Source organism: Gavia stellata, chromosome 30, assembly GCF_030936135.1.
Source record: "Gavia stellata isolate bGavSte3 chromosome 30, bGavSte3.hap2, whole genome shotgun sequence".
In the NCBI taxonomy this organism is placed as follows: Eukaryota; Metazoa; Chordata; class Aves; order Gaviiformes; family Gaviidae; genus Gavia; species Gavia stellata.
Window position 1 is genome coordinate 7,607,627 of NC_082623.1, and position 26,845 is coordinate 7,634,471.

The 26,845-nt window shown below is 41.7% G+C and overlaps 2 protein-coding genes across 6 annotated transcripts; both read right to left on the reverse strand.

The window, feature by feature from the left end:
* Nucleotides 1–362: 362 nt before the first annotated feature.
* Nucleotides 363–20,538, reverse strand: CSDE1 (cold shock domain containing E1). Of its 4 annotated transcripts, XM_059831098.1 has the most exons (21): nt 20,492–20,538; nt 16,495–16,690; nt 16,254–16,337; nt 13,599–13,797; nt 12,773–12,882; nt 12,340–12,432; nt 11,708–11,805; nt 11,465–11,546; nt 10,983–11,111; nt 10,688–10,813; nt 9,613–9,825; nt 7,676–7,816; nt 7,429–7,587; nt 6,974–7,081; nt 5,939–6,114; nt 5,441–5,553; nt 4,601–4,720; nt 4,189–4,367; nt 3,022–3,185; nt 1,934–2,066; nt 363–1,352 (listed from the first exon to the last, which is right to left on the reverse strand). In XM_059831098.1, exons 4-21 carry the CDS (start codon nt 13,795–13,797, stop codon nt 1,305–1,307), a joined length of 2,391 nt encoding a protein of 796 aa, XP_059687081.1. In that variant the 5' UTR covers nt 16,254–16,337; nt 16,495–16,690; nt 20,492–20,538; the 3' UTR covers nt 363–1,304. The 4 variants fall into 4 exon arrangements, with proteins under 4 accessions (XP_059687081.1, XP_059687080.1, XP_059687082.1 ...); XM_059831097.1 differs by having other exon boundaries at nt 16,254–16,690; XM_059831099.1 differs by lacking the exon at nt 20,492–20,538 and having other exon boundaries at nt 16,254–16,334; nt 16,495–16,593.
* Nucleotides 20,539–21,560: 1,022 nt separating this feature from the next.
* SIKE1 (suppressor of IKBKE 1) lies at nt 21,561–26,582 on the reverse strand. Of its 2 annotated transcripts, none has more exons than XM_059831138.1 (5): nt 26,366–26,582; nt 26,186–26,291; nt 25,616–25,758; nt 23,383–23,496; nt 21,561–22,990 (listed from the first exon to the last, which is right to left on the reverse strand). In XM_059831138.1, exons 1-5 carry the CDS (start codon nt 26,522–26,524, stop codon nt 22,901–22,903), a joined length of 612 nt encoding a protein of 203 aa, XP_059687121.1. In that variant the 5' UTR covers nt 26,525–26,582; the 3' UTR covers nt 21,561–22,900. The 2 variants fall into 2 exon arrangements, with proteins under 2 accessions (XP_059687121.1, XP_059687120.1); XM_059831137.1 differs by having other exon boundaries at nt 26,186–26,294; nt 26,360–26,582.
* Between the last annotated feature and the right edge of the window lie 263 nt (nt 26,583–26,845).

Below are 26,845 nucleotides of genomic sequence, written 5' to 3' on the forward strand. Positions count from 1 at the left end.
CGTGACGCCGGCGGAGTGCAGCGCCCCGCGATAAGCAAGACACGGGCCAGGAGGGAGGCTTTGTTCAAAATCAGTAAAACTTTATTCTATTTCCATTCTTTGCCATTAACAGAAAAAATTGGAGAAAGCAATGTTTGTTTTACAAAGATAATGCATCTCCCAGAGAAGAAAACCCTAAATTGAGAATAGAGGTAACATGAAAAAAAAAAAACCAAACAAAAAAACCACAGTACTGCCCTCTATTCAAAGAAAGTAACTCCTGATCTTTTTGGTTAAAGTAATACTTAGACCAATCATTCAGTTTTCTTGCTTGATAAAGTGTGACTGGGGAAATGGAGGGAGGGGGCGGGGGGGGGGGGGGAAGCACACAGACATCAACTATTTCACCTTGATGAAAGTCTCAATACAGCTATGGAAAGCCTAAGTATTTATTCTTTTACAGTACAATGGGTGCCGGCTGCAAAAAAGAAAAAAAAAAGTATTCACTTCAGGCACAACTTCTTTCTTTTTAAATTTAAATCAGAAAAAGAAACTGGGTTTAGAAGCTGCAGTGTTCTAAGCAGCAGCAGATTTGTGCATTGTTTTAAATATATTTAAATTACCACACTGATGGCACACCTCAGCCTTATGAAATTCTGCACTGCATGTGTTTCAGAACGCTACAAAAATAAGTCTACCCCAGAAAGAGACTTTCATTGAGCTCTAACAACTTTGCTGGCTAAAGGACTCAAGTTAAATGAAATATGAAAACATTGTAACATTTGGCCATCAGCTTAAGTTATCTGAATGTTCATACAGATTTTCTATAAAGCTGAACTTACTCCACCCTCATATGGTCCTCAGAATTTGAGCAGAGTGAGCTGAAGTGAGTCTTCCACTTCCAGTCGGAAGGAAAGACATAATGCAATTGAGCACTAAGGCATAGTAATACCTTGGCCAAAATAACAAAGATAAAGCATAGATAATTGTAGTGCAGAATTCCATAAGGTCTACCAGAGTAGAACTGTCTATAATGTTTACTCACATAGGCAATGTAGATTTGCAGTTACCAGTTGCGTTAAATGCACCATTCAAAACAAGCTTCTAAAATGTGATACTATAAGGCGCCACCTTAAGTTCTCCAGAATGCAACTGTGCATAATTTTAAAATGGTTTCATAAATTTATTTTAAACATAACATGAGAAGGTGTTAAAACTGGTGTAATAGCTTCTTAGAATTTGGAGGAAGGGATGAATAGGGAGATATTCAGTACCCTTCACCAGCCCCCACCACTCAGTCATACATCGGGTATGGGTTTTGTGGATCAGTCTATAACACCAGCTTGACGGATCTTCCTCTCTGCACCAAATCCCTGCAAGGAAAACAAAACAGACTTTTAGCTCCAGCATCATGCTTTAAAGCAAACCTGTTCTCTTCCAACCAAGTACAGCATCAGCACATTTCTAGTTAGCCACATTTGTCTTTAGAAACAAAGACAGTAACAAAACAGGTTCTGAGGTTGCTCTTTATAGTCCTAGATACTTCACAGATTTCAGGCACTTTACTCTTTCTGCTTATCAAGCGGTGGCAGAACCTTATGGGAAAGCCAAGTTTAGATAAAGGGATTTCACTTTCTGAGAAGGGGAGCAGGAGGTTTATAAAAGAAAAAACAAATTAAGATAGCCGTTACGGGCTAGAACACAACAAGCAATTGGTTGCTTCTACACTGTGTGCTCTTATGAAACCACAGCATACATTACTGACACAGGGAATAGTGCCCCTGACTTCACATAAAAATAATCTCACATGGCAGGTAACTAGTTCACTATGGAATGAAAGCAGACACCATGTTTCAAACAGTTTAGGCTTCTAACAGAGGAAGCAGTGTTCTGTTATCTAAGTTAAAACACGAACTGCAGTTCTTCTGCAATCTAACCTTTTATCTTGGCGTACCTTTGAGTTATCCGGTCCCCTAGGCTGACGAAGAACTGTTAGACGAGGAGCATTGGCATCATCCAGATTAATGCTCTTTAAACGATTAACAAGTCTATCAGGACGTGGAGCAGCAACAGCCTTAGCGCCTTCACTGTAACAGAGTCAACCATACAGAGCACTGATGACTTCCCAGAGATGGTGTAAGCTACCCAATTTATAGTCACTTTCCCCATTAAGCCATTAGCACAATCTGTCTCGTGTGAAAGTGGACCTTCTGGATGACACCATGTATGTCTGCCTCAAAACGGTTACTTTAAACACAGAACTCAAACAGCAGTAGCTCAAAACAGTATTCTCATAGGGTATTCTTTAGTGAGTAAAGGTGTTGCATTTACTCTCATGCACACAAGTAGTATTTCCTACGATTCTGTTCCCTTTAACTGGAAGAATAAAAGGCTTATGAGTTGCCAGTATGTAACGGCATAGCATTAACATCTCTGAAGATGACGAGAATAGAATTCTGAGAGAAAAAATTAAATGTTATCACTTCTACAGCAACAGGAAGCTATCTCAAGCTTAAGCAAAATCCAAATTGTGCAGTTTTCTTCAAAATCTGTAAGTAGTTCAAAAGTAAAAAAATACCTATCACCCTTAAGAAATGACATGCCAAAAAGAAACAAGTGCCTAACAACATTGTTTTTCTATTTAAAAATGAAAGTTGCTCTTCAGGAAACGGGTGGAAGCACTATGTACTACGCTGGCCAGAGGTCAGCAACTACATAGGAATATCATCAGTTTTCTTATAATTCATTAATTTCTACTTACAAGGCTGTATCCAAGTTCCTGCTATGGGGGGAGCGTCTTAAGAATAGATTTAGAAAAAGAACAAGCTATCTGTAATTAAGAAAAGCTGAGAGTTCTGCTGCTGCACTGTACTGGACACCCTACAAGTGCTGGCAGTTCTCAGGTGAGAGGCTCTCACTGAAGCCAGATGTAATTCAGAGCTCCCATTCTAGGAACAGCTAGCCCAGTTTAGAAGCAGCACGCACTCCACTGCTGTGATGCAGACCGTGCCAGATTAAATCACTTCAATTCCAAATCCTCACCAGACACGCCACACATTACAGGCACTGCATTTTCCTGTGCGCTGGTTCAGGATTACCGAGAACTCCACTTCATCCCCAGCCTGTAGCTCCACACCATCCTGAACTTCTTTAACATGGAAGAAGAGCTTTTTGCTGTCACCCACTTCATAGTTAATGAAACCAAACTGAAAACCAACACATCACAAGGTTATTTCTTTCCTCTTGATCCAAACAGATGCAATGACTTACTTGTTATTGCAGTTTAACTACTTTTAGGAAAAAACCTCTGAAGTGCCTAATGGAAGTGGAAATGCAATTTCTATACCGAACAGAACATTCTGTCTGGAAACACTACTTCTGGAAGTCTAGGCACTCTTCTTGGGTTTATAAAGTCACATTTAAACCCCAAAGTCTATAGAACAGGTTCTGAAAACTGCCAAAGTCCTGGCAGTTGCATTAAGCTGAGAAGAGCACTGCTGCATGTTCTTGCCTAAGACTCCACCTTAAAAGTTACACAGCAGAAACCACTCCATTTTTTGGTCTGTCACTGGTATAAGAAGTTAGTTACTTCCATTTACTGTGCCACTCATGTATAAACCAGCAAAACTCATCTAGCATCTCCATAAATGACTAGAGCTTAGCGCTGCAGAATATCCATAAAAATAGAAAGCATTCACAGCACTTAATTTTCTAATCATTCTGAAATGCAACTAACTAGGGCAATGATCAGCCTTCGCATTTCAGGTGAACTGTAATTATTGACTGCTTAATGCTGTGAAGAAGCTTCTTCTAGAAGCAGAGTATGCACAGTTTTGTTTCGTTTTTTAAACACTTTTTTTTTAATGCCCTGTTCAGCAGAAACTAGTTAGATCAATTTCTAGGACATCTCAAAAACAGGTCTTCAGAATCAACCACACCAGGAACTGCTGCCCAGCAGTACCGATGTATCAGCACCAAGCCAAGTACTGAGTTCACCTCTACTTAAGTCACATTACACAGACTTGCATAAACCAGTACTTGGGTTACACACAAACCTACTTCCCTAGAATCAGAGTACAAAGCAATCCATTTGTGCACAACAAGCTTCCTGGATTCAAGTGCTAAAGTCGGTTCTCATCTGCTCTATTCTAAGTCAAGCAGTTATTTCCTATTAACATGCATCTTGTCTTCATAGCAGCGCTCACTCACCTGATCTTTCACACATTCCACTGTGGCTCTGCGAAATGGTGTGATGTTAACAGCCATTGTCTGCCCATTTTGACCAAGAACACAGAGCTGAAACTTTACTGTCTCTCCCTTTTGCAGACAGTCACCTTTGTTTGCCATTCCAACAATTCCAAACGGATAGACCTCTCCTTTCATCTCACCTAGAAGAGGAAAAAGTACAAGACAGAATTGAGAGGCATCCTTTCCTACCTGAGGGCATTTAGAATTTATTTCCAATATTAGAAATGATACTTTTACTGTCAGCTTAGTAGTATGAATACAGTCTGTAGTGTGAATGTAATCCTCGACACCTCTATTTACAGTTTATTAAACTACTACGCTTCTTGTTCATTTGTGAAAGGGATACTTATAATTTAAAAGCAACAAATCTTACCATCCTCCATGACTTCAATCATGCCCTGGTATTCAGTTTGTGTGGGATCTACACTCCTTAAAGGACGAATTACTTTACCAGAATAAACAGTTGGGTCAGCTTCTTCAGTGATACCATTCACTGAAAGGAAACAGACAGTGCAAGAACAGGATATTCTAGTCATACTTTATTTAAAAAGAATTAATAAGTGATTCAGATTGACCAGAGGCCAATAGTTTACACTGTAAGACACCTAAGGCAGTGCACTCTATCACCCAGTAAAGCTGTTCCAGTTTTAACACAGGAATAAGTAGTAATAGCTTTTCTAATCAAGACCACACTGACAGTTCAAACATGGAAGTAGAAAAATATTAGTTTCTCATGAAACTGGAGGCCATAGAACTTGAAAAACAAATCAAAGTATTTTACTTCTTTTCCACTGCGTTCCTATTCCACGCTCACTTCAATCATTCCATAATCTGTAAGTATGCGGTATTTGCCCCCAAGTCCTTAATACCCCCATGTGCATTCCTCCTGCAATTCTCCTTCTGTGAGGTACAGCACAACTAGTGCAATTACTAGTTTGGCTAGTTCTGCAACTAGATCTCTCCTTATAACTCTCCAGTTGAAGAGGACAGAGTACAGTAAAGGTCCAAAGAGTTGCTACTGTCTGCAGGACTGTTGGTCTGCACTTGTCTGTTCTCTGGAAACACAGGCAACAGCTTTCAGGAAACTAATGACCATCACATTAAGTATCGTTCTTTTGGTCTAAGCTCCAACTATAAATAGGTTATTAACGAACTTCATCCATTAGCACCTGCCAAGAGCCTTGTAAGCAGAAAATACCAGGTACACTCTTACCTGCATGTGTTTTGTTCACCTTTTCTGCACTAACTTTGTTTCCTTTGCCTTTTGACAAGCTGTATTCAACAGTGTCTCCAAGTTCCAGGCTATCAATATCACCACAGTATTCACTACAGGAACAGAATTATGTACAATTTTCCTTTAGTTACATGACAACAGTGATGCTCATCCAACATTTACATAAGTTGATTAGAAACCATTTAACTAGCTCAGCAACTCACATTTTCAAGAAATCCTCACCTGAGAAAGCGAAGCATTTCAAATATACAATGTAACTGTATTTCTTGGCCTGGGATTCAGAGGCATAGAACACCAAGATTGCTGACAAACAGAAAAGCCTGAACTAGTCCAGCAGAGATAATAAATGGAACTTGAGACACCTAAGTGTGTGTGTGTATATATATGTATGTGTGAAGTCCAGATGGGTTTAACAGTCAACCCTACCAAACTCTGTGTCCGCACCCACCCCCCAATAACAATAAAACTGTCATTCACCTGTAGTGGAAAAAGATCTCCTTATCATGGTTGGCTGTTTCAATAAATCCAAAGTTATCTTTCAGGGCTGCCACATATCCCAAAAGCCTCTTAGAGCTGTAATTGCGTCCTAGCATTCTGACAGAAACAGCTGTTTGCAGACCAGTTCTCTTCACTTCACAAACACTGAACTCAACCTGTTGAAGATGAGCGTATCAATACTAGATAGAAAAAACCCAAACAAACCACGACCACCACCACCACCACAAAAAACCCCCAAAACCTGAACAACTCATTTCAAAGCTGTGTAGCTTTAACCAATATCTAGGCTCTCCAGGAAAGTGATTTTCTAGCCACTACTCTCCGAGAAACATCTGTCAGTCATTGACATTTACAACATTCCAAAGAGTAGCAGTCGCACCAGTGACATCCACAAGGCAAGGCATCCTCTAGCACTCAGCTTCTTTTACCGATTAAATATGAGAATCTTCCCGTTCATGTGATTCGCCTCCTTTCACTATACTTATCACCAGTAGCCCACAATGAGCATGCACCTAGCTTCGCTCACTTGCTTCAGGTTTTTAAAAACAGTAATCAGTGCCTTCCTAGCATGGCTTCTGAACAGACAGTTTTTAGGCTGCTCTTCCAGATCTCCAAGCTTTCTCCCTTTGCATTGTCTCTCAGGCTAATTTGCTCATAAGGGTATGTTCTCACACTTCAACATTCACCTCAAAGTCTTTATGCTAATTCCCTCTTGATTACTCACAAGTGGATTCCACTGTCTTAATGATTAGAATTCATTGTTTAAAAAGCATCATTTACATACTAAACCACTTTTTTCATACATGTATCACCAGGTTTTACGATATTTTTCCCAGTTATACAGAAGATTAAGCCACTCAAACCTAGGACGAAAAGAAATGCGTGACATTATGCAGATGCCTTGTCCTTTATTTGTTCTGAGAGGGAGAACAAATCCAGTAACACGGCAAAGAGAAGCTCACATCTCACAATGCACAGAAAAACATTCCCCAATGGTATACTTAGTTATATTGCCTTATCTCCTATCTGGGGATTAGCAGATCCTTCCACATCCTTGGCCTGGTAAGGAATGGTCAGTTTTACTCCACAGTCATCATAAACAATTATTCCATCCTCAGCTTCCTAAAAACAAGACATCAGAATTCAGCAATAGGTCTCTTATTTGTAAGCAAACAAGTTTACTACATACAATTCAAGCACTGCTCATTTGAGCCACAGTGGTTTTACAGTAACTGCTCAGTAACTGGTGAAAAACACAACAAAGCAATAAACTCTGAGTAAGAAGCTTTAAATTATATTAGACAGTATTTTTAAAGGAAAGAAAGTATTACCACCATTCAATGTAGTTCACATTTATACAGGATAAACAGTGCTTCAAAAAGTTGAATTACAGATTTTAAGGAAGCAGCCTCAGTCTCCAAAGCCAGGAACACAGAGCAGGTACTTCACAAGTAGAAGAGCAGCATTACCTTTTCTTTGCCTTTATTTGGGCTAGTGGCTTTGGCTGGAGTGGCTTCTTTGTCTATAGTGCCCACAAAACGGTGATCTGATTGGGTGTGGAAAGAAACCGTGCCCTTTGGAAGTTTTTTAATCCTTATAGCATGATTTCTTTGGGCAGACAACATATCCTGAAAAACAAGATCGATCAGGTTTTAGACCAACTGCACATAATTTCTTTAAAAACTAAGATTTCATTAAAGTATTAATCTCACTTACAGGAACGACAGTAAACTCTACTTCATCAGAAATATGGAGTTGATTTCCATCCATAATTTCACTGAAGTGAAAGAACATGCGAGCATCCCGGTCCACACATTTAATGAAGCCAAAGCCATCTCTCATTGCTGCAATCACACCCTGAGAATAGTCAAATGGACAATTACAGTTTCACTATTACTAGGTGACATCTGTCTGCAGGTACTCCACATCTACCTGTGGATTTTGTAATAATCTGAACACAAGGCCTGAATCCTATGAAAACACTTCTTGGTTTATGCAGTATGCTTCCTTGCAAACTGTAGTGCTAATGGCTATAGTCAACCTCAAATGCAAACAAGTCGTGCTTACCTAGTTTCTCAATTTCTTATGAAGTGGAAAAAGATTAATTTAAGCTGTTAACAAGAAGGACTACAGTTAAAGAACCTGACATTACTACTATACAGAGAACACAATCAGTAACACTACAAATACATGCATCATCTATACAAGTATATAATAAATACACAAACACACACAAAACATACAAGAACCTATATAAACGAAATAAACTTCCCTCCAACCACTGGTTTTAAGAGAAAACCCATCAGATTTCCAGACACAAATGAAGAAATTAAAAAGCTTTATTACAAAGAATTAAAGATTATCATATCTGTGTGTGAATATTATGGTAAGCATGTTACATAGTATTTCACTGGCCTTCCTGGTAACCACTAGAAATGGAATGCTGACTGATAAACAGAATATACTGTGCCCCATCAACTGTCAAAAAAAATCCATCTCTCACCCTGACCTCTGTTTATGGAGCTTTTTTTTTTTAAAAAAAAAGGTGCTGAAAGAGTTCATTACTCAAGTTAGGAAGAATTAGTACCAGATCATGTCAGACGTATTAAGCACAACAGAATTCATGAACATATTCAGTTCAACCCAGTTACTACAGAGCCTTTAGCAAGTCTCAGGGAAGGCTTATAGGATTTGAATGACAATGCAAAAATACGTTCCACCTTTAGGAAACATTCTTCTCTTATATAGCTTTCACAAGCTCAGGAATATCAGCTAACCATTCTAGAAACAGCCAATACTTGTCACCTCAATGACAGCTCAATTCAGGCAGGCAAATATATCTAGCCAGAGTGGAAATAAAAGAAGTCTATAGGATAGAATGCAAAAAACTGAGAGGCTGAAGTCAAAGTTCAGTGTTTTTCTTTACGCAAAGGGTCCCTAATTCACAGCATACTAATGTGATAGCATATAACTGGACTCCAGTTGAAAAGGAAGGCAAACTTACAGTCTAGTTGGAACAGAACCAACATTCCAAATTACAGGAATGAAAGATATTCTTTAATACTGATTAGCAGATCCATCTTAGTCCCTGTAATCCACAAAGAGGTTTTTTGGATGTGATAGAACACAGCTCTTTACTATCCTTCTGCTGGACCCTCAGACATAGAGAGATTGGCCAAAAAACGTGAAATCCAAAAGCTGCACACAGTACCTCCTCTGAATCTTAAGACTTTTCACTACCTGAACCAGAGTAGCCCCAGGTTCTTCCAGTTTTCCTGAAGAATATGAGTAGTTACCTATTTAGACTCAAGTATGTGAATTTTTAAACTAATAGTTCAAGGTTGCATTACTTCTCTGTCTGCTATAACCAGCTAGCAATCCAACCCAAGAGGGCCAATTAAGGTCCAATTTTCTAGTATGATTTCATTTGCTCAGTAGTTAAGTTTTTATTCTTTTAAAGGAAAGATGCACAGCATTAATTCTGAATTTTCTAACATTTAAGCACTTGGTTTGAAGTGTACATCTGAGGATTGGATTTCAGAAAAGGCAATGGAAGACACTACTGATTTTTATATTGTTATTGTTTAAGACAACCCCCCCCATGTTTTACTTTCATTTTGCCTCAAGAATTGAAACTTAAAATAGATACTTGCCATTTCCCTAGTTTCATTAGTAAACTGGAAAGTATTGGGGAGAACCTCAATATTGGTGGCTCGTTCCAGTTTGTCACGTCTGTCTGTTGAAATATTGAATCGAACGTGATCACTTTCCAGCAAGGTCACCTTGGATTTTGTATCTTTGTCTCCAAATGGAAGTTCTTTAGGAATCACAAAGTCAACTTTGATGCGGCCAGGTAATGGATCACTCTAGCAGACAGAAAACCCAACAGAAAGTTAGATCACCTACAAGACTCAGTGTAACTGCAGACAGAATAGTTGGCAGAAATACTAATGCTAACAGAAGTATGGATGACACTAAATGCCTGCTGGAGTCAGACCACTATGCTTCATTTCTACCACTCCTAATTTGTAATTTACTCTCCATAGCCAAATGCTAGGTAGTTTTTGTTGTTGGTTGGGGTTTTCTTGTTTTTTTTTTTTTTAAGCACCAATCATGTATTGCAAAGAAATTAAGACTATTTCAAGAATTAAATTTATAACCATACTTAGAACACTTCTAAAAGGCGGTGTCTTTCTTATTAAGTGTTCAAAACACAAAAAAAACACCACCCCAAACCTTCCCAAAACAATGCAGACTCACCTAAAACCTTAAGGGAAGTGCTCATATACACTTTCCTCAAAGCCAAACATTAAAGGTCAAGTTATCTCTCTGTCAAAAACCTCATTAACTGTTAATGCTCACAGGAATCCATAGATCAGGGTTATTCCAGCAAATATTTTCTCCCTTTTTCCCTATGCTTTTGCCTTAAAGATACCTTCTAAACCCACAAAATTCAATGGGAAGTATTTGAAACATTAAAGAAAACACATACTCCCCAATATACCACTACCCTAATTCTTCTTGCTCTTCATAACCTTTAGAAAAATTGCATACTGTGACTGCTATCAATGGTTGCTACAGGTTAAGTACAAGCTTACTCCTTTATTCTGACGCAATGTTTATGCAGCAGACTGTTACAGGGAAAGGGGAACATTTTTACTGTTTGACTGGTATTCAATACAATCAATACAACCTTTCACATAAACTTAAGTAAATACTGAAATTCACCTGGTTTTTGCTGGGTACTTTTGGAATTACTTTGGTTACAGTTCCTTCAAAATGTTCAATGCTGATATCTTCAAAAATGACAGTTCCTTGAGGCAGCAGTCTAACATCTGTTGCAACTTCTTTACCCTGAAAGCACAAAATCAGTCAAATACCCATAGAGAATAGCTAAGGTAGCAGACATTTTCCAATTAACCTCCTCCCCCGCCTTCTTTTTAAAAGTGAATTTGAGAAAACAGACAGCTGTCCAGTTATGCCCTAGGATCTTGTCTTCAGTTTTTACTGGATTTCGTCTTACGTTTCTGTCTTTGATTGTAAACTCCACATCATCACCAGGCTGTAAGGCTTCTAGGTCACCTTTAAATTCACTATAGTGAAAGAATATCTCCTTCACGACATCACCCCTCTCAATAAATCCAAAGGCTTCCTAAGAACAGAACAAAGTGTTTAATAAATTGCCTGTTCTTTTAACATACCACGACAAAATTTTACAGGTTCTATCAAACACAATGAAAGACTATGACATACCAGTATAGCAGACTTATGAGTGCACACAGCTAACAGACTACCGCAAGAAATACATAAATGGAAATAAATGGGACTTCCTTCATTAAGAGTATTAGTATCAAAGATTAGCTGTTTAAACCGTTTCACCCAGTTCACACCCACAGCTCCAAACTGTTAATAGCTCTTAATGCCCTAAATATATTACTTATAACACCACTTTTCAGAACAGCATTTCATTTCCACATGAAACTTTAAAGCTAAATCATCACTTACTTTCATGGCACAGACTACTCCTTGACAGCGGGCTTGTTTCTTTTTTAATAGCATAATGTTACGAGCACTTACAGCACCAGTACTAGAGGGGAAAAAAGTAAACAGAGCAAACCTGAAACAACTCAAAACTGGAGCAAAAATTAAAATTTATTTCATAATGTCATTTCAGTTTTTGGAACAGGCATGAATTGCTGCCTGACTACTAAAATAAATTATGAAGACAGAAAAGCAATACCAACTTACTGTTTATTTGTATCAATTACAAAGTTTATTTTATCTCCTGTTTCCAGCTGTACATTTCCTTCAACATCCTCTGGGGTGTAAGTCAGATAAAATACTTCCTGTAAATTAACATTGACTAATATTAGTCTATTTGCAGAATAGTTGTTTCAAATAGGTATTAACACAGTTTTGTTTAATAACAGTATCTGCTATTAAAGAAATTAATTTAGTGAGAAAATAAAAAATGGTCAAACATGGCATGCAAAAGCATTCTTTTTTCCATCGTGCTGTTTTGATGAGTCTGTAACAACTTAAGTTGAAAGGTTTGTACTTGGCCATCTTTAAATGTAAATTTCTAAACTTTAGAAGTTCAAGATAAGAATACATGAACATTACATAATCCAGCTTCATTAAGTTTTATAAGAGAACAATAACTATTTGGCTCTATATAAAGTTCTCCATAGATATAAGCAAGCAAGCAGTCAAATTAACATTTCTCTTTGTAGTAATTACCAAAGCATGCCTTTTTTTTTTGGCCAAGAACTACAGTTCTTAGCAGTGTCAATTGTTTACATTAAATTGTCTTTTTTTTTTTGCTCATAGACCACAGTGATGGATCAGTGAAGAGTTCAAGCAAAATACGTAAGCTTTACCCCATTACGTTCGTAGCATACACTCCCTGTGGGACTCTGACCCGGGGCAGCTGGAGATTTACTCTCTAAATTGTGAGGAACAGCACACACAACCTACCAGTAAAAAAAAAAAAAAAAAAAAAAAAAAAAAAATCCATTGCTAGTCATTTCAGGAGCAGCATTGTTGAATACAAAATGAATCTCAGTATCCTCTACTATACACTCAGGGATGCACTTCTAGTGTAACTCAACAGGGAATGCCTGTTGCAAAGTTTCAATCTTACAAAACACCTGTTGATTCTAAGAACTTTATGGCGCTAAGAGCTCAAACTGAACCTCTGAATTTCAGTGTAACAGAACACTGTACATACTTAATATGCACGTTAAATGAATCTAGTCTTCTGTACTGGAGTAAAGGATGGAAATTATATGTGTATAGAAAACAGGCACTAACTTGTCCATTTATTCGTTCTTCAGGTAATATTTCTGGTTTTATCTTCACCAATTTAATAGCAATGGGTTTTCCAGTTCGGCGATCAGAAGACACTTCAAACTCAACATCATCTACAAGACAATCAAACATGATAATGGTGTCACAGAATTTTGTTTGGGTTTTTTCACATCACTAAATGGTTACACTTGATAATTCACTGCTTGTAGCCAAACACAACAAAGTAAAACTCAGGTGCTTCTGTTACCAAGGAAGGACACTATTTGCAAATATTTATCTGATTTTTCTGCTTATTCACTCCTGTTGCTAATGAACTATTCTATTGTAATGGCTTGCCCCTCAATAACTCCCTCCCCCTGCCCCACTCACTATACAGCAGGCTTCACACTGAAGTTCAGACAACATAACATATGCCATTAAACAGATCAGAAACTTCACTGCCACACTAATTAGTAGCATGAAGTAGCAGTTTCCCCATCCTGGGAAACAATCGGCCATCTTCAAACTAATTTTAAAAAAAGAAACACCAAGTATGTGAGGTATGTTCTTCCACACTCTAAGCACTTGCTTCCATCTCAGTTATACAAGTCTGACACAACACCACACCTTTTCCAGAATGGCCAAAATTGTATTAATACAAGCTGCAAAAAGCTTAAGTGCTGTAAAGGTCTCTCATCCGGAGTGGTAGATTATTAATTCAATTGTCTTTTTAGCCCATCAGAAGCAACAGCATCCATCTGTTCATGCCACAAGATAAAAGGATTTCCTATGGCAAGTGAAAGAGACTGGTCTTCACTCAGTCAAGAAGCTCTGAAAGTTGCCCAATTACCTCCTACTTTGAGCTCCTGTAAGTTGCCATTATACTGTGAACAGTGGAAGAACAATCTAGCTTGCCGTTCCGAACACTGAATGAATCCATAAGAGGTCAGCAGTTTTTCTATAACCCCAGTCTCACGCAGCGCTGCCGAAGTACCATTGGGGTACCCGTTGTGTCCATTGTTGTGGAGCAGGTTTGGATCAAAGCTCATCTGTTTAAGAGAAAGCGTGGGGGAAAAAAATACACAAAAACCACTCTACTTAAAATAAGTTTCCTTTCTCCATGCCCACGTAAGAGAATTAACAAACACAAAAAGCTTGTGGAAGTTATTGTAACAAGCAAATTCTAACCATTTTTAAAATAGAGTAAGAACATCAAAATAGTAAAGCTTTTGTAAAACAATAATCTTTAAAATTTAGACAGGCAACATATTTATAAAATAGGCCAGAAATACAACACTGAAACAAAGCTTGCTTAGACCAAAACAAACTTCTGACTTTCTTAAGTATTATACCCCAAAGTACTCCCACATTCACTATTTCACATCAGAGCCTGGAAATATCTAAAGTATCTGCTCCTCCAAATTAAACAGGTAATTAGGAAAATGCAACAGTTATGTACCAAGAGAATTAGGTTCACATGTCTGCTAAGTCTTTCATACTAAAAAAATGGTTTTAAGTATGTAAGCATTTTTGCACAGTTATGGAATGAATACCCAGAATTAAACTAACATTTCTGTGGCATAGGAGCTCAAGTGCTAGAAAGATTGAGAAAACTTGAAAACAGCATTAAACTAAAAATGTTAAAATTAAGTTACATCCATGAAAAGCTTTTTTTTTTGGGGGGGGGGGCGGGGGGCAATGGGGACAGGTGACTTTTCAGGGCACAGACTCAATCTTGAAATATTCACAAGTCCCTTTACTAACTCATTGGCTTTTTGATGTACAAGTCTCATTTTTAAAGCAAGTCATTTCTGTTTGCAGGTTAGCAATTAAGTCAGATGAAACATATCATACCTCACCAAACACTTGAATTCAAGCTAGACTACTGAGGCAACCCCTCCCCTAACAGTCAATACGCATCGTAAAATACAATATTGGAGGGTTTTATTTGCTGCAGTTTCCAGAGTATTTATTTTGGAAACAGAATGAGACTGTATCTGTTCTCTGCTTTCTTATTGCATCAAGCAGATGAGATTCAAAATTAGTCAGCAATATGTTTAGTGGAGATAAAAGACATCTGAGCAACTTGTAATATGGTCATGCTTCTTCCTCTAATACAGACCTTGAGTTACTCAACATATTAAAAGGTACAGTCACAGCATGTCTTATTATGCTGTTTGGAAATCAGTTTCAAAGCGATCAAAGAGCATCACTCCAATGTATGAACGTGCATCTTTTGAGGAAGGCAACCCCAAGGACATTACATACACAAGAAGATGCCCTTGTGGGAAGGCAACAGCTGAAGTGTTTGATTTTAAGCCATCCTAGCGTTTGAAATACTTTTCAAAAATAAATTGGTCCTGCAAGTAGGGTGGCTGGGGGAAGGGAAAAATGATATATTATTATACCTTTTCCCAGAAGAATAATAGGCAAGACCATTAACCCATTCTGAAAGCTCAAATCAATGCGACAAATGCTTTTTGTGAGTCACTTACAAAATGGCCACTTCACATCTCTGATACAAGGTAAGTACTCAAACACACATACACCCCTGCCACAGACATTAAGTAACAGGCTACTACTAAAGGTACATCAGATACAGAAAATGACAAAAATCTACCTAAAAATCAAGTTCAGAATAGCCTATCTTAGGATCAGAAAACCACGCTACTGTAATCTCTTGTTCAAAGACTACCACTGCATGATACCATTTGAACAGTTTGAGTTTAAAGGAATATTAGTAGTATAGCACAAAGAAATCATCATCAATCATCTAAAGCCTGATAACTTAAGTTCAAAGACACGCTCCTCAGGGTGGCACTAAAATTTGCTGAAGAGAGGAAGATACATGACAATATCGGCAGTCCTTCCAGATGCTTGTCATATTCCTACACCTGTTCAAACATAATGTTGTAACAGAGCATAACAAAAATCAAACACAACATCCATTTTATGCATCACCGGGAGTATTGTCATAAAACTTTAAGAAACTTCCAGTAATAGGCTACAACCCATTAACATACAAAAAAGATTTGCTTGGAACTACAATACAATGGTTAATACAGGACCACGATGACTACCTGACTGTGCTGTCCACTGCCAACAGTTCACCCTCAACAGCTGATTTTTAACACAGCTGACCTGTCAGTTTACAAGAATAATAACTATGAACCCCACCAATAGAAGTACTCAGAGGAAGGAAAAAAAACCTGTGCAGTAAGATTTAAAGAAAACTAAAAAGAAGTTATTTGAAAAAAAGGGATTGGAACCACAACACTACCATTACTAGAAGAGAGAAACATTAATAACCAGCTCTCTAAGGTTATAAGTATTGTTAAATAGAACCATATTGCAGGTACTATTTATTCGCCATACTACTACTAAACCAATATAACAGAAACAACTACTAAAAAAACCCTAACATAACCCACACCCTTCTTTTGACAACTTGTTTCCTATTAAGTTTAGAAAGATATGTAACTCTTTATATAACACATGCACCAACCTCGCAGTGATATTCAAATATTGCACTTTCAGTAGTATTAGCCGATTCTTCTGTTTCAGCACAAGTTTCCAAGGATGAAGACTGCTATTATTAAAAAAAAAAAAAGAAAGAGAGAGAGAGAGAGAAAGAAAGAGAGAAAGAAAAAAGATATCAAGAGAACGTGATCTATCAAGTTAATAGAGAATACAAGTGCTGCTGCCCTGGGCAGTTTCACTACAGCACTGGAGAAAACAAAGACTACTAGCAGCGTTGGGACGTGCTCTTTTGAAGCTGTTGAGTAGGCACAAACTTCTTGTTTCAGATCAAGCCTTGTATCTTCAGTGTAAGTTTCCTCTTCTTTGGTCTTGAGTTGTTGTTATGATGCGGTATATTCTTTTCCTGATCTGAACTTGAAGCAGCAGTTTCAGGTGGTAAATTCTGTTCTGTTCCACTTCATACTGGAGAAAGGAAAAAGACACACACTTAGTATCACTTTAAAAGAAATTATACATCAGTCCTAGGTGTTCCGACAAACAGGTGCATTTCCTCTACCTAATATTGTAGGTTTGATCCATGCTCAGAAAGACTGCTTTAGAGATATATTTGGCATTCCCATTTTCAGTGTTGTTTTCCAAGAAATTCTACCTCTAAGCCAGTGGTATGGTATTTCCAATTATAAACTCTTCAGATGCAGTTAGACATTTCAGGGAAGGTCCCAGTTTGTACAATTAAAACAGCAACTTCAATAGCAGCAGCTTAATGAAAGTCTCAGTCCTCCTCTCAATAACTTTATATGGGTGCTGTCTCATAATAAGTGCTTGCACAGACCTTCAGAGTAGCAATAGGGTGTATGTGTGTGGGGAAATAGAATTTCCTGATCATTTTTGTTCCAAAAGGTAAGTCAAGGGCTAGCAATACCTGAAACACCTTTAGCTTTGGATAAAAATAAACAAAATTTTCAATTACATGTACAGATGCTGTAATGCCTGTTCTACACAGACCATATGCACCCTGGCATAGCATGTAAAATAACTGCAGAGCCATTCTCTGGACTTCTTAAAACAGTGTTTGCAAAATCTTGATCACATATAGATAATATTTGCAGATAACATAACAGAAAAGCCTCTCTGCAACAGTAACTAGGTAAGAATTCTCTCCTAAAGTTTTCCAGTAGCGCTTTGTGTTTTCCTAAGAAAGTGGTTTAGACAAACTGCCACCTACCACATAAAACTGAAACCTTATCGAAACAGAAGCTTTTTTTGAAAAGAAATATAATCAAGTTTTGATTTGCGTTTGTTGCTTACTCAGTAGATATAGGGAAAAAAAGGGGAGGAGATTTTTGTGGACAGAAGCTGCTAAGAAACAACACAACTATAAATCTATGGATAAACTAGTATGTTATGCAGTAATCTAAAGGTATGAAGCATCAGAGCACAACTCTTTCCCAAGTTGTTCCAGAAGTCCCACACCAAATGAGCAAAAATACGGACAAAACCTGTTTCTCCACTGTAGTGGGAAAGCGAATTTCACAATTTACATTGAGCTCTGAATTCCCTTTAGTGAACTGGAAGGAGTCAACTTAAGTGACTGAAACATCAATGCAAAGACATTTAACTCTCATCACAGTGAAAATGCCGACTGCAGCCAGCAATTACAAATAAGGACTCTAAGCCGCAAAAGCACACAATGGCTGTATGCAAACTCATCACCCAGTTTTCACAGAAGTCTGTATTTCAATGACCTCTCCTCCAGATGAAGGATCTTCCTTTAGTTACCACTCTGAAAAACTTTTGGCTAAAGTAAGTTTTCTTGTCAGACCATTACACATACATGAATGAGACTAAATAAGAAACCAGATCAGGGCAGTACAAACCAGTTCCTGGTGTGAAAAGTCTCCAGTGAAAGATTCAATTATGAAAAAATATAAATCAGAAGACACAAAGCTATTGCAAAAATAACAGGATCACTAGACTTTTCACATACCTCCATACCAGGTTCAGGCAACCATTACCACAATCTCTTTCAGGATAGTATTATTTTTTGGACAGCATTTCAGATCTCAAATGAGCATCCCCCCAACCAAGTGCAGGAGAAATGAAACAGGCATACGTTGTATCAGAAGAACTGCGCAGAGACACTTAAGAGTTTTCTTATTCATGTACTTCTCTCTTATCTAATTAGATTAGTGTTATCAGAGCTCTAGTAGAGCTGTAACTTGTATATTACATTTCTAATTTTTCTGGACATAGAATATATTACATTTTCATAGAATAATCAAAACAGCTCTTCTGCCCAAAGATGACTAAAGCTAATTTTGTCAGGTTATGGTATAAGGCATAAGCTTTTCCTTTAAAAGCCCGTTCGATCTGATAACAAGACTGATTTACTACACTTAAGTTATTAAAAAAAATAATGGGGTTGTCAAACAAGAATAACTCAAGTAAAAAAGAAAAAAATCTTACTGTGTGTGTGCCTCAAATTCTTTACTTTTTAATTCAGCTACTATAAATACTCCTCCAAATGGTAAACACCCTAAGCAGCTGCCCAGCCCCCAAGTCACACTGGGTTCTGCATTTGTATATTTACAGCTGAAAGGATTAATGCAAAGACAGGGAAGAGCTGTACGAGTCCTGGTCTTGAAGTCTTTCAGGTGCAGATTTTGCTAAATGACAGTAAGTCACATAAAGCTGTTCACAGCTAGAAACCATCTACAGAGCCCAACGGCAGAACCTGCCAGATTACAAACACTGTTGTGTTTACCATTTTCTTCACAGACAGGTAACTGCAAGAACACCTATTTCACTGGATTAGAACATGCGCTTCTAGAAACAGCCACGGCTAAGATCAAGTTTAATAGAGATAAAACTTTCTGTTTTCAGTATGCATGCACAACACAGCTATTAGATGATACCTAGAGACAAAGCTATTCCATGTATCTTCAGATGAGTGTCGGAAAGCAGTACTACTGAACACCAGCTCTTGAGCACCCCAACCAATATATGACAGTGATGAGATCAGCTAACACTCACTTGATTAGCGAGGTCACTTTTACATCAAAAAAAATTCATCGGGGGGGGGGGGGGGGGGAGTTACATCTGTAAAGGCATGTGTACGTATAGAACCAATTTTTTAAAATAATCATAAAACCAAAAATCCGTTTTCTTTTAACGGCTTGGAGTTTGGGGAAGAGCCCTGTGCTTGCTATTAATCCAGAGAACAGAAAACTGGACCCAGACGGATGGAGACTCGTCGCAGGCCTTCAGGAGGGGCCTGCGGCACGGCGAGCCTCGAGCGCCCAGCGCGGCGCTGCCGGCGGCCCTGTTCGCTGCGCTGCAGCAAGATGGTGGCCGCGGAGCGAAGCCGCCGGCCCCGCCGAGGGGCGGTGCCAGGAGCCCCAGCCAGCAGCGCGCCGAGCGGGGGCTGCCGCGTGCGGGAGGCGGCCAGCACGCCGACCGCGGCCTACGCTATGACAGCGCAAAGGCCGGAAAGGGGCCGCGCCGGGCGCCGCCGCCTCCCGGCCCAGGGGAAGGGCGGGCACGGCGGAGGGAGTGGCCGCCCCACCGCCCTCCCCGCACACAAAGGGGGGCGATGGCGGCCGCTCCCCCACACACAAAGGGATGGGGGCCTACTCTCCGCGCCGGGTGGGGCTGCGCGCGCAGCACGCCGGGAGCCGCGGTCCGCCGCCGCCCCTCCACGGCGGCCGCGCCAGCCCGTCCCCAGGAGTCCCAGCGCCGAGGCCCCGCCCGGGGCCTGCCGGGACCCGTAGTCCGCTCGGCACCGCCCCCGGCCCGCCCGCCGCCTGACGGCCTGCAGGCCCCAACAAGCCCCGCAGCCCACTGGGCCGCGCAGCGCGCCGGGAAAGCGAGTTCCAGCACCGCTGCGGCCCCGCCTACGCAGTCGGGGGGAACGCCAGCCCCCAGGAGCCCCGGCGGCAGGGCGTCTGCCCGCAGGACGCCGGGAAGCGTAGTGCGCACGCCGCCACGGCCCAGCAACCCGCGGCCACCGGTACTCCATCCCCGGGAGCGGCGGCCTACCAGGCAGGCGTCCGCCCTCCCCTCCCCGGCCACCGCACTCCGCGCAGCCGAGGGGAGGTTCCAGGCACCGCTACCCCGCTGCGACAGGAGATAAACGGGAGGCGGCTCCAGAGGTGCCCTCTACCTCTCTCGGCTACTCTCAGGGGCCCCGGTATCCCCTCAGTTGCCCGGGCGCCGCCTGGGCAGCAACGGGAGCCGCCAAAGCCTGTCGCGAACCGTACTCACCCCAACAGCTCAGCGCCCCCGCTCCAGCGCCGCCATGAGCAGCACGGCACAGCACGTAGGAATAAATCCCGGCCTCTCGCGAGAGCGCCGGGGTGGAGCCGCGCCTGCGCCGAGAGGAGCCCAGTGCCCGCATGATGCGCATGCGCGCCGGGCAACCGGCCCGTGGCGCGGGCGCGCGCGGCGGTTCTTGGGCGGGCGGCTGCGCCTCTCCCCGCCTGAGGAGCCGCAGCTGCCGCGTGGGCCCTGCCCCGCGAGGCGCGAGGGCGTGGGAAGACGAGGCAGGATCGCGGCCGCACCGTGGCCGTGTGGGCACAGCCCCCGTCCCGGCCGCGCACGGCCCGCGGGGTGCGCCGCAAGAGCGCTGAGCGCGGCCCCAGGGGCGGCTGAGGGCGCAGGGTAAGGGCAGCTCTGCCGGGCGGCGCGCGGGCAGGCCCCGTGCTCCCGGGAGCCGCAGCCGCGATGCAGGGAAGGCAGAGCCTGTCGGCAGGGAGGGCAGCGTTGCTCTCAGTTAAGTCACACCGAGTTGAAGCAACAGAGGGAGACGCTTTGTGTCGGGATTCCAAGGACAGGCAGAGCAGAAGTCCCCGTCCTGAGGCTCGAGTTCCGTTTCCAACACGAGCTGAGCAACTGCTGCTGAAAATGCCCGGCGGCCCGTAGGAATCTTACCGTCAGACATTTACAGTCACCGATTCCGTACTGACAGATCCAGAATAGGACAGTGGCAAATGGAACATATTTAAGCTTCCCCTCCTAATTATGGCCCACTAGTAATTAATAGTCAACTCATTACTCAAAGCAACTGCTATTTAGTTCCCATTTTTTTCAGGCTGCACAGCAACTGGCCAATTGGAAGAATGTTAACCTACACTAAGACAATGAAGGTAAAAATGCATTATCACCAGCATTTCAGATTATGTTAATTTAAAAGAGATAAAATGCAACATTTCTGGTCATTGTAGTATTTCAACCAGGCAAGGTAAGAATTAAGAGGATGTGCAAAAGGCTTGGGTACATCCAGAACAGACTGAATTATCCCCAGGACTCACAAAACAGAATACACTCGAGAAAATACCACTCATTGGGGTTTTTTATTCCCTCTTAAACAATTTCTAATAGAAAAGGATTGTATACAAGAATAATCCTGTACAGAAATCCCTTAGATCTACCAAACAGTCTTGCTGGATATTCCAAATGGTTGCAAGAAAATGTCTCTTAATAAGGACAGGAACGTAAATCACCTTCTACATCTATCAAAATTATCACTTGGGGAAAAATGGCATAAAAATTTAAACTAATATTGGAAAGGAGATGTTTACTGTTCTTGGAGGATTACTCTTTGATCACAGGTAAGAAAGACAAAAATCTTTATATAAAAATGTCATTAAAAATACCACAATATTGATAAATTCCTCCAACACTGCAACTCTAATTTCGGTCAATATAGGATTCTGCAATAACTATGTTACATCTGTCACTAGACTTACCTGTGATGTAATACTAAAAACGTATCTACATGGTTGGTTTTGGTTTAGTTTTGAGGCAGACCTCAGCTCGCTCTTCCTGAAGTCCAAAGTGGCGGGAGGCCAAAGAGCTTTGATCTGAAAGTGCTGTGTTCTGTGCAGGGTTTGAGTGCACCACCTTCAGATCAGAGCTAGCCAGGATCCACATACCTTGGAGCACTGGTAAAGCTGGAACAGGTCTACCCGTAAAAATAAATCAGTCAGACACGAAATGTCCTTCAAAAATGCACAGGTGTCAGAAAGGGTCATCCACACTGATTTTCACCCCTAAACCAAGGTAAAGTATGCTCCTTACATGGCTTACTACTTAAAGTGCTCTAATGGCTATCTGCTGTTCTCTTGATCTGCTTCTAAGCAGTTGTCCAAGTAACAATGTTAACCCAGCCAAATACTGAGTGTTAACTCTTCAAAGCAAAACAAAAGCTCTGCGTGTCTGCTTTGGGCAGGCAGCATAAAATGTGTACCTACCATTTACAATGTAGTTTTTGAATAATCTCTTATTCCTTCTATCAAATAAAATAATTACAACTTGTATTATGTTCTCTGGCTACTGACAAGGTGGATTTAAGTGCCATCTGCACAGTTGGAATTATTAACTAAAGATCATAAAAATAACAAACAGGAGAGGAAATAAACTATCACAAGGGAGTACACATCATAAATACTTCATTGTTAAGCTTCTGTATTACTAACACGGAGCAGCAATGCAAGCCTTTGCCATCAAGAGTATGTAATTTCAGAAAAATGCAGAGAAAACAGCCCACACATTTTGAAAGATAAAACAAACATACAAGGAAACACCTTGAAGAACAAATCAAAACCCATCCTTGTAGGGTAGTTTCATAATAGTCTCTGAAGTCAAGATTTGGAGATAAGGTTATTTTGTGACCTAAGCTTCACAGTCAGGCAGATCTTCTCTCCCCACCTCAAAAGATTCTTTGCTGATTGACAATAGTTCACGCAGCTCTTTGTTTTCAAGCTGCAAAATCAATATTTTTGCTGAAATAGAGATGAGCTAATTGACACTTAAAGGACTATAATAGAAATGAGCTAATTCACAATGAAAGGACAGTAATCTTTAAGTAGCCCTACTCCTTCACAGATAAATAAAGCGCTGATTTTGTAACATAAGCATTAATACAGTGCTAGCAAGAAGGGAACCGCATCATTTGAAGCTTATCTTTTGCATCTGGCTTCATATATATAATACAAACATCAAGAACTTGAAAATAAACAGATCATGTTCTGCATTTCCTGACCCCACCCCCAAATTTTTGATTGTTATAAATCCTTCACACATACATAGGAAGTCCAGAGTATGTCTAGAGTCCCAAACCTTGATCTATCCCTAGCAATTGTATCTGTTCTTACCTCCAACTGAGCTAGTTTCTCCTGAACTTTAAAGAACTGAACATCATCAACTTGAATAGCTTTTCTCATCACCTCTCCCATCTCACATATTCTGTCTATTTGACTTTCAATTTCCTGAAAGACATAAAAGTAATATATTCAATATGTTCAGGCAAAAGCAGCAGTAATAATTTATCCCTTCTAAATCAAATACTTTTTCCATTTTCTTGATTTTGGATTATTTTCCTGTTTTGAATTTTAACCCTTTTCTTGCAACTTGCAATCCTTTCTATCTTGCATAATATTTAAAGATGAAAACATGTACCTTATTGTCCGTTATCACGACTCATCAATGGAACAGTGAATAGAATTACATCAGTCAGCAAGATAAGGCACCCTTACTTACTAAGATGGAAATAATGTCAAGTGTGACAAGGACTGAGACAACAGATTCAGGTTCATGTGAATATGATTAGTATGCAGCAAATTTTATATTGCTTTATTACAAAAGCCTGACTCTGAATTTATAAGAACGCTGAATATAAAAGCAAACGAGATTTCAAGACTAAGTAACAGCGTGAAGAAAACAGCCTCATCTCAGAAGGAAGCCAAGCAAGGAAACTAAAATAAATGAGACCAGAGCCTCCTGAGACAGTTTTTACAGAATCTGTATAGATACAGCTCTAATCCTTTGGAAGATGCATTTTGTTGAAGCTCAGAAATGCACATATAATGAACACTGAAAAATTCCAACATGTAATGTAGCAACAGTTCCTGTCTGAAGCATTCCATTTCAAAATAGATTATTTAAGGAGGAACGCAAACATGCAAACACAAAAATGTCAGTAATTGGCAAGAAGTAGCAAGACAAGAATTTGGAAGCTTTTGAAGCATTTTAACATAACATAAAAATATAAGCACTTTGGGGAATATCAGATGATGTTATACGGCGGAGTTTCTCTTCTCTAAGTCTCAGTAGTTATTCCACTGCCTCTGGAAGACAAATGTATCACCAGAGCAGAGAATTCAGTTTTGAATTCCATTATTAAGAAAAGATGTAAACAAATTAGAGCATCTAGAACAGAGCTGGAAGAACAAGAAAGACTGAGATAACTTAATCTGGGAGAAAGGATTATGTTCTTTTCTAAACAGAAAGATGGTTATAATAAGAATATAGCTCTTTAAAAGATATTAAAAGGCTGTTACCATTCTCCACGTGGTGGGTAGAAAAAAACTCATGGACTTAACCTGAGGTACAGAAGATTTTGCCTAGGCATTGAGATAGTTTAGCTACATTCCATCAAAGGTTCCTCCAGAGTCTCTTCAGCTTTGCATTTCCATGCCATTAAAATGGAGCAGAAGCAATGCCAGAGAATAATGTTAAAAGTTTTGTTCAAATGTTAAGTCTTGAAAAACAGAGCAATTCATGCACCTAAGCAAGCACTGGAAGCAAGACATTGCTGCATTACTTAACTTCAGAGGACCTAAGCAACACAAAACAGAGAACTAATGAGTTGCCACATATCAGTGCAAAGATATATGTGAAAAGAGTTAGGCTGGCTCCAATTTCAATTAAAAAACCCACAAGATATGAGATGTCACTAGGTTGAACCAGGTTGCTGTTCTCTAACCACATAAAAATGCACTTTAACAAATGCCTAACTTAATTCATAAGCCTTAAATAGAGATTTGATGTTATTATATTGTTACTAGAAACCCAAATGCAAAACATGCAGCAGTTATCAGTAGCCACACCTTAAGAGTTCTGAAGTCACTGCACCCAACATGGACGAAAGGACACTTTTAGGCCGTTGCACAGAGTATCTGGATTTAAAAACATTTGGGAGTGATGATTTCTTAAGAATTAAACATGCTGCAGCTCACAAGAGATTTAGGAGGTTCTTCTGCCTTTGTTACAATTACTGAACAGGAACAATAACAACTCTGATGTCTTTGATTTTACTGTAGAGAATCACGTGCGTTAAGCTTAACCCAGGGAATTTACCACCTAGTGCATAAAGAACAAGCCTTCACCTGGACCGTGAAAGGGTTACGCTTTTCAGTGTCCTCTGTGATAACTGTTACAACCTGTGTGCTGTAAAAGGAATAAAGTACCAGCAAAGAGAAACAAGAGTTTCAGAAAACATATTCTGGAGCAGAGATGTTCCATGAATGGAAACAAAGGTTGTAGGAAAGCAAGCAAGAGACAGAGAAGAGGGGTCTTGAGCCCTCCTCTGTCCCCATCCCACCTTACCAAGGAATTAGCCTGATGAACTTTCAAGACTGGCTTTGCATCTTCACCTTTTCTCCCTTGCAAAAGCTGTAACATCTGCTTTCTGTATTTGCTCATGATAAGCTCTAGCGCATCTTGGTGCTCCTCCAGGGAGATCCATAGCTCTGCAAAACACAGTATGTCGTTGCCACACACTACAAGCAATTGATCACAGCAGCGGTAGCAGATGCCCCGAGGTAAGGCAGCACCAGCTGCTCGTTCGATTCGTGCTACCCCACCCCGGCCCGGGGCTGTCCGGACCCCCCGGGTAGCCAAGGCGCCAGCCTGACGCCGGCCGCCACTTCCGCGCCGAGGCATCCAGCTCCGCCGACAGAGAGCAGACAGCGGCACTGCCCGGTCCGCTCGCCAAGCCCCCTCCCGCCCGGGCCGCGCAGCCTCCCCCAGCACACTGCCCCGGCCCGCCCCCGGCCCCCCGGCGCACCCCCCAACGCGGCCCCCGGGGTCCCCAAACACGCTCCGCCAGCACCCCCCGGGCCCCGCCGCGCTCCGGGGTGCCACCCGCCCGCCCCCCCCCGCGGCGGGCAGGCTCACCCCTGTTCTCCCGCTGCAGGTCTCGGATCTGCGTGTTCTCCTGGGACAGGAGCACGTGCGGCCGCAGCCGAGTCGCGTCGGCCCGCTCCGCCGCGGCGCCCTGGCCCTGCTGAGACACGGCTGTCGGTCCCGCCGCCCCGCCGCCCGCCCGCCCGCCCGCCGCGCGCCGCCCGCCCTCACCTTCTCGGCCCAGGCCGCGCCTGCCTCCCTCATGGCGGCCACACGCTGGTGCAGCACGGCGGACTGGTCGATGAGCGACTCGGCGGCGGTGTCGTGCTCCTTCAACCGCTCCAGCAGCGTCTTCGCGTCCGTAAGGATCTTCTCGATGGTGCAGGTCATGGCGGGCAGAGGCGAGCAGCACTCCTCACCTCCGCGGCGGCCCCATGCCCGGCGGCACAACTCCGCACCGGCGACGCCCGCCCCTCGCCGCCGCCGGGCGCGGACAGACACGAGCCCGCGGGCCGCGAACGCCGCCCGCGCACGCCGCCGCCGCTTCCGGCCGCGGCGCTCCCGCCGCACGTGCGCAGGCGCGGGCCGGAGCCCGAGCGCCGCTCAGGTGGCGCGCCGTGGTCAAGGGCTGCCAGGGGGGGCGCCGCCGCCAGGGGGCGCCGGCGGGCGGGCTGGGGACAGCGGCCCGCCGGGGCCGGGGCCGGGGGCCGC